This window comes from Dendropsophus ebraccatus, chromosome 4, assembly GCF_027789765.1.
Source record: "Dendropsophus ebraccatus isolate aDenEbr1 chromosome 4, aDenEbr1.pat, whole genome shotgun sequence".
In the NCBI taxonomy this organism is placed as follows: domain Eukaryota; kingdom Metazoa; phylum Chordata; class Amphibia; order Anura; family Hylidae; genus Dendropsophus; species Dendropsophus ebraccatus.
In genome coordinates, this window is record NC_091457.1 from 84,595,578 (window position 1) to 84,608,095 (window position 12,518).

A 12,518-nucleotide genomic window follows, 5' to 3' on the forward strand; every position below is an offset into this window, starting at 1 on the left:
GGCGAAGTCCGGTGTCCTCTAAAACACAGCAGCAGACAGGGGGGAAATTGATTACAAGTAGGACCTTACCTCTCCCTGTGCCCGCAGTGAGGGACAGGCTGCGGGACCCCCAACAGAAGGCAAAAGGCCTGTCCCGGCTGATAGACTGGCCGCTAAGCCAATCAGCGACTGGCGTCCCGCCCTAGTCACTGACTGGCTGAGCGGCCAGTCCATCAGCTGGGTCATGACATTTCAGCACCAGCGGTCCTGAGGCTTGTCCTGCTGCTCACCGTAGGCACGGGGAGAGGTAAGTTGCTGCTTGTAATCAATTTTCTCCCTCACCCTGCTGGGTGCCGCATTTTAGAAATCGCCAGACTTTTCCTTTAAGTAAGATGCACCTACAATATTGTAGGCTTATAGTCTATTTCAGCTGTCCAACTATATTAAAGAAAATGTATCAGCAGGTTAGGGCATTAGATTGTAATAGGAGATATTATTATTATGCTGATTAGCCCGTTCATGCACTGGGGGCGGTCCACTACCATCCTATAGCAATGCCCCCCAATGAATACTAAGCTGCCCCTCTGCAGCAGTCATCACAGTAGCGTAAAAGAAAAAGATCTTTTACATAAAAGCAGCACACCAGAGTGACAGAAGAGAGGTACCCTGTAACGGCTCCTATTAGGACAGGATGCCCTAACCTGCTGACAGATTCCTATAGCAGATGTATGGAGACTCTACTGCAGTTCTACAGGAAATATTCCCAGATTGTTTTTGTCTTGAGGTATAACATAACGCGGTTTTACATTGCTTTTTTGTTGTGGAGGTAAATGGCAACCATTGCAACAAAGACATGCTTTGCAGAACAATTGCATCTAAATTACAGCAGCTTTTCAAATAATAACAAAGGCAGTAGGTTCCAAAATACTCAACAGAGGTGAGTGACAATACATCTGTTCCTATGGACCAACATGTCATCAACTACTTATAGCCTTCTGTGGGGTATATGTTGCAATCTATTTGTCTAAATGATCTGAATGCAATTAAACCAGTTATTTATACAACACCTTCCCTTTAGGCTGTGTTCACACACGTTTCAGTTTCATTGCAGTACTGTCACAGTCTGAAATGACGCAGTACCACAACAGTACTGCAATAGTACTGCACAGTCTTGACAGAATTTTTTAGTTAGGAAAAATTTTGTAAATTTACACATTTTCTACAGATTTTTTTTTAAAACCAAATGCCATACAGTATAAATTGCTAAAGTAAACCCCCAGGGCAAATGGTAAAACTATCACCATCTAATGAGGTATTGAATCAGGCTTATATCCACATCATTCTAAAAACCACTCTTTCTGCAGGTACCACTCAACACAATGGCTTTCTGGAGCAACCTATAGCTTGGTGTTCCCCAGCATGTGACTACCCAACTATTACAAAATTATATCTCTCAACAAACCTGCTGGGAGTTGTATTTTACAACAGCTAGTGATTGAATATCACTGTCCTAGACTGACTCAAAAGATCATCAATCATCATGAGATTGGGCATGAATGATATAAAAATATATGGTTTGTGATGAAATATGGTCTTTTTAGAAGAGTAAAAAAAAAACTAAGCCACTCATAGGAAGTAATGTAATTAGCAAATCAATAAGGATTCATCATCACTAGTGCTGCTTTCTGAAAGGGGATGGGAGGTATGTTTATAATGGTCATGTACCCCCAAAGGCTCTTCATGGCAAGAAGATGCACAGCTATGCGGCTGTTCATTCACCTGAATTTGGACATTCTTTGAGCTGTCTAAGTGGCCAGAGTTCTTTAAAGGCAATTGTAATGGGTGTTTGTTATGTTTATGGCTATGGGTTGTGCTGCTAAGACCAGAAGTCCTTTCTGATTCAGGCACCAGATAAAAATCATCCAAGAGTTCTGCAAAAGAGGTCTCTCCGGGAGTCACTCCTGTGTCTTCCCTTACAGCTGGGTTAAAATAACTGTGGCAAGGATTTTCAGAGTCTGACAATGCAGAAGACAATTCTGTCTCCAGCTGCAAGTGTGCGTCAGAGCAAGTCTGTGTCAGAACGTTTAAAAGAAGCTGCTCCACAGCTCCAGGTTCATGATGTGAATGGTTGTCAAGAAAATCTGAACTTTCTTCCTCTTGACTGGAGGTCTGAGTTTCTGTGTTCAATGTCTCTGGAGGAGTCAGAGCACTCGGCCAGGTCTCTTCACTTCTACCAGAGTCTGTCTCCCCAGACCGAGCCTGTGATAGGAGAGATGAGGTCAAAAGAGGGATTTGCCCCCTTGCACGTGGACGATGGAATAATCTGTTCCAAAGTCTCCCCAAACGTCTCCTGGAGGAAGCCCTTCTTGAAGAATGTCGCCTCATCTGTCGGCGCATTGCTGTACGTATATTTTGTAACATGGATACCTGGAAAATAGGGATGTAGGGTTAGCTGTGAAAAACAGGATGCATTTCTAAAATTATATGAATACTTGTAAAGAGGATGTCTCATCAGAGACAACTACGTCAATATGCGGCCCCCACGGACATCAGCTGACTGTCCTCGAAATGTTTACCAGCATCTTCAACAAACAGCTGGTTTTGCTGAAAAAGCTGCAGTCAGCAAGATATTTTCCCTGCAGCAGAAGGGAAGTGTAGAACTTGGCCACCATTCAGATGAGTGTCCATCCTTGTAACACCAGAAAGACTGCATTCAGTTCTGGATCCCTAGCAGAGGTCTCCCCTCTATGACATTCATATGCACTAACAGGGCAAAGGACACAGACTGTCTTCACAAGACAACCTATTTCACTTAAATGGGTGCTCCAGTGAAAAACATTTACCCACATTTCTATTCCTTTCTCCAGCATATACATTACTCACATAGGGATGCTTAATCTGTTCGGCTGTTTTCAGCCACTTTTCTGCTCTCAGCTGCTGCCCAGGAAGTTCTGTGGTTTCTATTTTTTCTATTACTGTTGACTACTCTTAAACACCACTGCACTGAGCTGGGGATTCACTGTCCGAGTGATCGCTAGATTGTCTGGGCAGCCCATAGAGCAGGCATGTCCAAAGTTCAGCCGGAGGGCCATTTGCGGCCCGCGTTCCGAACTTTTACGAGCCCCCAGGGATCCAGCTTGCTATTATCTGCCTGTGTTATAAAGCATATAGCATGTAGCATGTAAAATGGTCGGCCCTCGCACATGTTCACTTCATCAAATTTGGCACTCTTCGAAAAAAGTTTGGACATGCCTGCCATAGAGGATAGCGGCGGTCTGCTGCCACCGCGTAATAGGGCTTTAAGGGAATCTCTCATATATGGATCTAAGTGTGGGCTCTGCACATTCCCAGCTACAATATACTGCTGTTTGCTTAACACAGGCAGGTCCTCTATTTTTTTATGGGTCAGTGGAATTCCCTTGGATATATCTGTCTATGATGGTGTGTGAATATAGCCTTAGGATCCCTTTACACGCACAGATTATCTGACAGATTTTTGCAGCCAAAACCAGGAATGGATTTGAAAAGAAGAAAAATCTCAGTCCCTTTATGACCGGTTTCCTGCTTATAGTCTGTTCCTGGCTTTGGCTGCAAAAATCTGTCAGATAAATCTGTGTGTGTAAAGAGACCTTTAGCCTCATTTATCAATTGTATACATTTTTATGAAAAAAACCTTTAAAACTAAAGGCCGTATTACACCAAGCGATTATCATCCAGATCTGGCTCACAGCTCAGTGTCCCCCATCCTATATAATGAATTCTATGAAGATCACTGAGCACAGCCACAAGCCTCTCTCATTCACGTGAATGGGATAGGTCCTGTATATTGTGCCAATGGATCATGGAGCTTGCTGCAAAGCATATCACTAAATGCTTTAAAAAACAGCTCCGGCAAAAAGGCAGCCCCCCATAATAATGGACTGAAAATTAAGTAAAACTAAAAAATTTACAATCAGAAAATAGAAGCAGATAAAAAAAAAAAAAATCTAGGTAATAGATAAGCTTTAAGGGTAGCTTCACACGTACCGGATCCGCAGCAGATTTCTCGCAGTGATTTACAGTGAAATCTGCAGCGGATTCGGGTATAGTGAAGTTCTATTCATTCCGCTGCAGATATGGGACCCCGCCGCTTTAACCCCAAGCGAAACGCCCGCAGCCCCGGCCCGAAGCATACATTACCTGCTCGGCGCCACGGCTGTGTGAAGCACTGATTGACTGATGGGGAGGGAGGGGATCCGGGAGCTTCACACAGTCACAGTGCCGAGCAGGTAATGTATGCTTCGGGATGGGGCTGCGGGCGGCCGGGGATTGAAGGAGCCAGGTACCACATCTGCAGCGGAATGCAAATCGCAGCTTGAAATCCACTGCAGATACGGTACGTGTGAAGCTACCCTATAAAGGGGTATTCCCATCTCAATTAATATAGTTAATCTCCTAGGGCTCGTCAAGTTAAAAATGTTTGCAAACACATTGATTCAAGAATCTAAACACAGGTAGTGCCATGTTTTCCAAGATAACTGAAAATAAAAGATGAATGTAAATTGATGTAGTTGATTTAGGTTTTGAAAGTTACACTTTAAGATGAGAATACCCCTTTAATATTAGAATAATAACATACAAATATTTAAATCTGCTAATCACTAAATCTTCAATTCAATAGAACATAAACATTTACTTACTTGAGAGTCACTGACGGCTGGAAAGTCTTCAACAGGAGGAATGAGTCCCTGTGCAATGAGCTGCCCATATGAAGGAGGAGCCTCACGTCTCACAAACTCTGCCTCTAGGCGGGTCATTTGTGTTTCAAATGCCCTGAATAAAAATTGTAGAAACATGCATTAAAAAGTTCATATAGGTGTATTCACAAAAACCTGTCTAGTTAAAAAACTAAAAACCTACAAGTGCTGGGACATGCACTGCTGAAGATAACTAGGGTGCACAATCTATGACATATAATTACAGCCACTAATTACAACAACCTCCAGAAACAGATATATGTCACATAAATACCAGCACACCATGGTATAGCATATTTGTACATTTTTATTTTAATCCACATATATAAACAATACAAATGCCTGTAGAAATAGATAAATCTTATATAACGTATTTGGGGATCCATATAGGTCGTTCTCCTATCGCACTCTATAAACTAAACTATAAACCACTTATTCTTAAAATCCCCCGCGGCACTATGGCGTATCAGATACGTCATGGGTCGCTAAGGGGTTAAAGATACGATTGCCTCTTGGAAATCTATTAGGAAATTATTTAATCTCCCAATGCATGTTTCTACAATGCTTCCCCTATGGGAAACAAGTTCTTTTGCCCTGGGCTACTCGAGCAACCTATTCCAAATTTGGAAAAAACAAGGAATCAGGCACTTGGGAGACATCTTAAGAAAAGATGATTACAATTTAATGTCATGTGAGGAAATTTGCAGTAAATTTTCCCTACCCACATCCGAAGAAGCTCAATACAAACATATTAAATTCTTTTACATGTCTCATACTAGAGGAGACCATAACACTCTCTCTTCCGATACATTTCATAAACTTATACCGTCTGATAAGTCTCACCTTCCACTACGGGACATATATGATATTCTCAAAAACCACACTCAAATGAACAATAAACTAAAAGTTTTTAAATCATGGGAAGCTGACTTTCCTATCCCTCAACTACAAAACAAACTTCTAGCAGGCCTGAAAGCAGTTAGAGCTTCTATAATAAATAAACAATGGAGGGAAATGCACCTAAAAATTCTACACAAGGCCACATACGCGTTTGACTGGTCTTGGAAAAATGCACCCGAACATTTTCTGAAACAATGCCCTAAGTGTAGTCTTCACAAAGCTGATCTCCTTCATGGGCTCTGGCATTGTCCAAAACTACATAAATATTGGACAGAGATCAGGACACTAATAGACTCCATTTGGTGTATGGCACTACCCAACGATCCACTCCCATGTATTTTCCATTATCATTCAATGAATTTGGATGGTGTAGAAACCCGCATATTTTTACCGCAGGGAATCCATGTTGTTTTACTTGTTACTATGAAATGTATATTACGACACTGGATAAAGGATTCTATTCCCACTATTTCTGAAGTCAAAGATACCATCATACATCTCCTCCATTTGGAGAAAATCAATGCATTACATAGTCCGAATTCATCTCTAAAGAATTTTTTCAAAAAATGGAGGTTAATAATAGCTGGACTATTATCTCCCACTGAAATCATCACCTTCATGTCCTGTTTTAAAAATGGTATATGGAAGCTGATGCCGCCAATACACTAGGAAAACTCAAAATTCCTGCTTCCAATAATTAAAATATGTTCTTCATAGAGCACCTATCTCTGACTTCAGACGGAGGAGCGGCGGGCTGGTCGTGTGTCTTGTGTTTTGTATGTCTTGTGCTTTATGTTATGTCCTTTGTAAATTTTAATTTTATTTTATATTATACATCTGTCTTGTCTAGTTTCTCAGTCTATTGTCTCTCTTCAAGGTATTCTGTTATTAGGTACGAGTAAGAAACTGTTCTACTATTGGATAATATATCCTCCTTTTGTTAACGGCATTCTAACAACATAACTTATATGTATCGGGTAACGTTCTCCGACTACGGACTACAACTTACCCACTTCTCAACCTCTACGGAACATACTAAGGGACTCTTTTTGGGACATTTTATGTCTGACTTTTACACTACAGAAGAGTAATATTTTTCTTTTATCTTCTGTTGTTAAGTAATTAACATCCTCTCATGATCCTTCAATCCCAGGGCCCTCCAACACTCAATAAAGAGGACCAACTCCTGCAATGCCTAATATACAAGTAAATATAGCAGCCCACACTCCCCTTATGACAGGCATGTCCAAACTTTTTTCGAAGAGTGCCAAATTTGATGAAGAGAACATGTGCGAGGGCCGACCATTTTACATGCTACATGCTATATGCTTTATAACACAGGCAGATAATAGCAAGCTGGATACCTGGGGGGCCGTAAAAGTTCGGAACGCGGGCCGCAAATGGCCTTTGGACATGCCTGCCTTATGATGTATAAGAAAGGTTATAAGTGCAAGTGGAAATATTAAAAGAAGTCCAAAGTCCAAAAACAAGGAGAGATGGACTGAGAAATGGAAATATTTCACCCAATAATATAGATCAGGAGAGGTCAGAGTCTAGGTCCACCAATCCCCATCTGTTCTGTCTCACATTGAGACTTCCTCAGGGGTCATTTACTATGCCATGGTGTACTCTTCTTTATATGTGGCATATATCTGTTTCTGGAAGTTGTTGTAAAAAACCTGGCATCAATACCTCTGCTCACAAACTTAAATGAAAAGTCCCATGAAAATTAAAAAAAAAGGAAAGGCAGAAAGGGGGCGTGGGAATGTACAGTATACTCACCAGTTATACTTACAGCCACATACCCGACTCTTCCAGCTGCACCAATACGGCCTGGTTGAGCCATTGCAGCTTAGCCAGTCAGTGACTAGGGTGGTGTCCCGTCCCAGTCACTAATCGCTCAGAGGGGTACGTGACGTTGCAGCTAGAAGAGCTGCAGGAGGCTGTCAGCTGGACCCGAGTGGCGATACTGGGCATGAGGACAGATCAATATACTTTGTTTATTATAATCCTGTACCCCCTGCCTTTCTGCTTTTTTTTATGTCATGGGACTTTTCCTTTAAAGGGGTTGGCCACTTTACAGTAAAATAGCTCAGTGTACAGTATTAGTAACTCTACTTACTGTCTAACAGCAGCTCCCTGTGTAGAGCTAAAATCACACTCACCTCCTCCAGGCTGTGCTGCCCTGCTCTGTGGTGTTTCTGTCCATAAAATGGCCAACATGGAGGAGCATGTAACCCTGCCCCGCCCCCCAGTGTCCACCACTGAGCCTGTATATGTCTATGGAGGACACAGGGGGCGGGGCATGGTCACATACTCCTTTATGTCAGCCATTTTATGGACAGAAACACCACAGAGCAGGGCAGCACAGATGAATTGTCTTACCTGTACTCCCGACTTCTAAGGGAATACAGTTTGAAGGCACAGCCCAAGGCGATGACTAAGAGAAGACCGCACACCAAGCTGCCTATAAGAGCAGCTGTGATGACTTTTCTGGGAACAATCACCAAGCAGTTCTGTTCATCACTTCCATCCTGGCAATCTTCTTGGCCATCACAGCGCCATGTTTCAAAAATACACAGGTTGGTTCCACAGTGAAAATTCCCAGGTTGGCATGTAAAGCAGTTTTTTTCATCAGAGCCATCTGGGCAGTTTTTCTGGTTATTGCAGCGATTAAAGTAAGAGTAGCACAGGCCGCTCCCCCCCTCGCAAGGATATTCGTTACTTTGACAAGGTTTACAGTTCTCTTCATCTTTGCCATTAGGGCAATGCCACCAACCATCACAAGTTTGTCGTTCAGAGTAACAAATGTCATCAATTCCACAGGGCTGCTCCCACGGCAAACAGTAACCTTTGACCTGGTAAGTGGCATTAAAACCGTGGCCCATGCTTTTTGGACGTGCATGGTATGACAAGGTGAGCTGGCCATTGGCAGACTCAGCACTAACAGTGTGGCGGTTGTTGCGGAATGAGAGGGTTTGCAAGAGCTTATCACTCCTTTCACCAATGCCTTCATACACTTTAACATAATCGCTATAGCCCAACAGTAAGTCAATCTGAAGAATGACATGACGATTGTCTTGAGTGTCTATGTACCAAATACACCGAAGATCTGATCGGCTGTGATCTGGGCGGAAAAAGTCTGGTGAAGCAAAAGAGCCATAGAAGTTGCTAAGCTTACCACCACATGTAATTTCAGGACAGTTCTCTTCATCAACACCAGTCATACAGTCTTTTACCGAGTTACACCTCAATTCATTAGACATGCATTGTGTGGAGTGAGCCAAATTACACGCAAAAGTCCCTGCGGGACAAAGGCTGGTCCTTATCTCAGTAGAAGTATTCGTACAATTTTGTTCATCCGAGTTATCTCCACATTCATCTACAGAATTGCACCTCCAGTTGTACGGGATACACTTCCCATTCCCACAAAGAAATTCATCAGTTGGACACGAGGTTAGGCCCATTTTTCCTTTTTGATAAACAAAAATATTTATATTATTTATACATTTTAGAATTCAAGCATGATGTAATACTGGCATAGCGGAACATCGGGTAGCACTGTCTTGCAGCTTTTAAGCTATAGTTTAGTTTTTAGTGCCATTTGTATATGAAACATGTTTGATCCACTTCTATGGCTTTCTTAAGACACAGAAAAAAACAGTTTTTACTGCATTTTGCAACCAAAGCCAGGATTGGATTGAAAACACAGAAAGGCGCTGTTCACACACTGATGAAATTTAGTGGATGGCCGCCATTTAACAGTAAATAATGGCTGTTATTTCAAAAAATGGACGTTGATAAAATAACAGTAATTATTTGCCATTAAAGTCGGCCATCCACTAAATTTCAACAGTGTGTGAACATAGCCTTTCTGTGTTTTCAATCTACTCCTAGTTTTGGTTAAAAAATACTGACCAAAATACTGTGTGGGAACATAGCCTAAGTGTCTATTGGTATAGGCGTTATTTTATTTGGCATTTTATCCCTTTCATTACAAGTTATGTGATTCTTTCATCATGTGAGTCTCTGATTTCGGATCAGGTTCAGGTGCTGATAGATTCCCTTTAAGGCCCTATTACACGGAGAGACTATCTGCGGAATCAGGCAGATATCACTCTGTGTAATAAAGAATATGATCAGCAGAGAATCCAGCAATCGTTTGCTCATCGGCTAATCGTTGTCTTTCAACAAGCCTAAAAATAATCATATGCTGGCGGCACATCACCCATTCCATTGAGCAAAGCGTGGCTCCCCCGGTCTCGTCCTATCCTCTCCGTGCTCCCCGTGTCTCTGTGTAGCTTGCTGACTGCAGCTGCTGTCAACCTTTCTGCAGAAAAGCCCATCTCGGCAGTGACAGCCTGCTCAATCAATCATTGACCAAGGCAGGACAGCGCCACAGTCAGTGATTGGCTTAGCAGGTGACGCCTGTGGTCAGCAGTGGACACAGAGATACAGCAGGAGAACACAACGGGGAGCATGGAGAGGTAATGTTAAATATTTTTTTATGTTCTATATAAAGCAAGGGCTGCATGGATATTGCTATGGTCTCCCCGCACGATTACTGAGCTGTGGAATAGGCTCGGTAAATAAGCTTCGATCTAGTAGATCGTCGCTCGCTTATCCCACGTATCGCAGTGTTTAATAGGACATTACTCTCACTGTTAATCCTGCATGTCACAGATGGATGTACCCCTACAGAACCTAGTGATAAGGTGTCACCAGGACAGTTTATGCCATGAGGCAAAATTAGTTTATTGCTCAGGTGGCCAGGGGGGAAGGTGGGGGGTATAACGTTTTGGGCATTGGGGGGCAGGGTGCATTTCAGGTTTTTCCACAGGCAGAAGAAATCCTACAATTGGCCCTGTGTGTAATTCACTATGGTGGATAAACAATTTTAACTTTCTGTTGGCAATGAGAATTCTTGAACCTTTTATGTAACATTCATCAGCCCAAAAGGACACAGGTAACATCTCTTACTATAGCTACAGAAAAGATATATAATGAGAGGCGATCACAATAGCTAAACAAGTAGTACTGTAGTTACAACTGTAATGACAATTGCTTAGAGTACTTTGCTCAATCTTCACAGCTTGAGAGATCATTTCTATCAAATTCTTCACTTAAGAGATTTCATGCAGTCTTGTCCTATGATTTACACCTCCACTCCTCTGCCAGACGGATACTAATGGGAAATGAGGAGATGCGGAAGGAGACGCATGGAACAGAGCCCCGACAAAGATGGTAATGGAATATGAAATGGACAGAAGTGATTCTGGGTATACACAAGAGAACACCTCTTGCGGAAAAAAATGGAAGCCTTTCACAGTAAAGTAAAATGAAAGTAATTGCAGAGGCTCTGTATACAAAGAAAACTATCATGTAATGTAATAATTTAATGTGATATTTTATATTATAAAAGCCAGAAATGCTTAGATGAAAAAGGTTTTGAAGTTTTATCTCTTCCTTTGACCAGTGGCCCAAAAACACAGAACTGCCTCCATGTGTCAGCATCTGTGCCATGAAACAGCACTCAAGACTCTACTTTGTTTATGAATCCATAATGCCCAGGACACTGAGAATGAAGGTCATTGAAGGTCATGAAAATTGAGGCTGTGCCCTACAGGGACGTCACTTCAGTGCAGTGATGAGCAACATCACCGCGCAAAGTGCACCAAACCACCTAATTTACGTATTAAACTATAGATTTAGCGAAAACAGCGCTAAGAATAAAGATGAGAGTTTCTCTTAAAACAGGTAGTCACTAGCTTTAAAGCTTTAAATCTGACCCCCCCAAACCACTTGTACCTTCGGATAGCTACTTTTAATCCAAGATCTGTCCTGCGGTCTGTTTGGCAGGTGATGCAGTTATTGCCCTAAAAAACAACTTTTTAACTTGCAGCCCCGTGTCCAACGGGCATGGCCTATATTGTGTATGCATTAGGCTGGCACAACCTCTCCATCCCTCCTCCCCACCCTCTTTATCATTAGGAATGCTCCACGCAGATTGCCTCCTATTACTCACCTATGTCAGCCCTGCACATGGGCTGGATTGTTAAGCACCTGTGCAATGTTCAGACAGGAGGAAATGTTCCAGTGGCATTCCTAATGATGAATAGGGTGGGGAGGAGAGACGGAGTGGTGGTGCAAAGTTAGGGCACAGATACTCCCTTTGGGCACAGGACTGCAAGTTTAAAAGTTGTTTTTTAGGACAATAACTGCATCACCTGCCGAACGGACCCCAGGACAGATCTTAGATTAAAAGCAGCTATCCGAAGTACAAGTGGTTTGGGGGGGTCAGATTGTGGGTACAGAGTCGCTTTAACTGAGCCGTCTGCCTTTCATCTGCCTACCTTAACACAAAGAAATGCCCGTTCAAACAATTACTGGCTGAGTAATTGGTAATTTTCTGTGTGTCCGGACAAGATGGGGAAGAGGTGAACTGTGAGAACACAATGAACACAAAGGTCCCCATCTGACCCATTTAAAAAATAAATAAATAATTGCCAGACAAGCCCTCTAAAGGGGGGTTCCAGTTTGAAGTAAATAATTATGAAAATCACTTTCCACAGTAATACAACATGGTGTCCAGATTGATATTTATAAAACATTTATAACTCTGCAGGTTATGGTACAAAAAATTCTCCTGTATGTGATAATGTATACCTCTAATATATGACAGCCGGAATCCCTGAGACTGCCCTGAACTCACAGGATCTGAATGAAAGAACATCCAAACATGATCCCGCAATGAAATGAAGGCCGGGGGGATAGCAGATCCGCAGACTTTATATCCTTCCCTTTTCGCAGAGGGACCAATCAGTAACCAGTCAATAGAGCACTTGTGAGAATCCTGAATATCAAAATTTTTAAAACTGTAAAATACAAGAAAGAAGAAAAAAC

At 42.2% G+C, this 12,518-nt stretch overlaps 1 protein-coding gene across 3 annotated transcripts in view; it reads right to left on the reverse strand.

Annotated features, from left to right (window-relative positions):
- Positions 1-262: 262 nt before the first annotated feature.
- Positions 263-12,518, reverse strand: part of LRP3 (LDL receptor related protein 3) — a 52,669-nt gene continuing 40,413 nt past the window's right edge. For 2 of the 3 annotated variants that reach the window (XM_069966175.1, XM_069966174.1), the window contains exons 4-7: positions 12,282-12,490; positions 8,001-9,087; positions 4,659-4,791; positions 263-2,406 (exon numbers count right to left, since the gene is read on the reverse strand). In XM_069966175.1, the coding sequence (XP_069822276.1) occupies positions 1,624-2,406; positions 4,659-4,791; positions 8,001-9,087; positions 12,282-12,490 (2,212 nt within the window). In that variant the 3' untranslated portion in view covers positions 263-1,623. Of the gene's footprint in view, positions 2,407-4,658; positions 4,792-8,000; positions 9,088-12,281; positions 12,491-12,518 lie in introns of those variants that run through there. The other variant, XM_069966176.1, reaches the window with a different exon arrangement.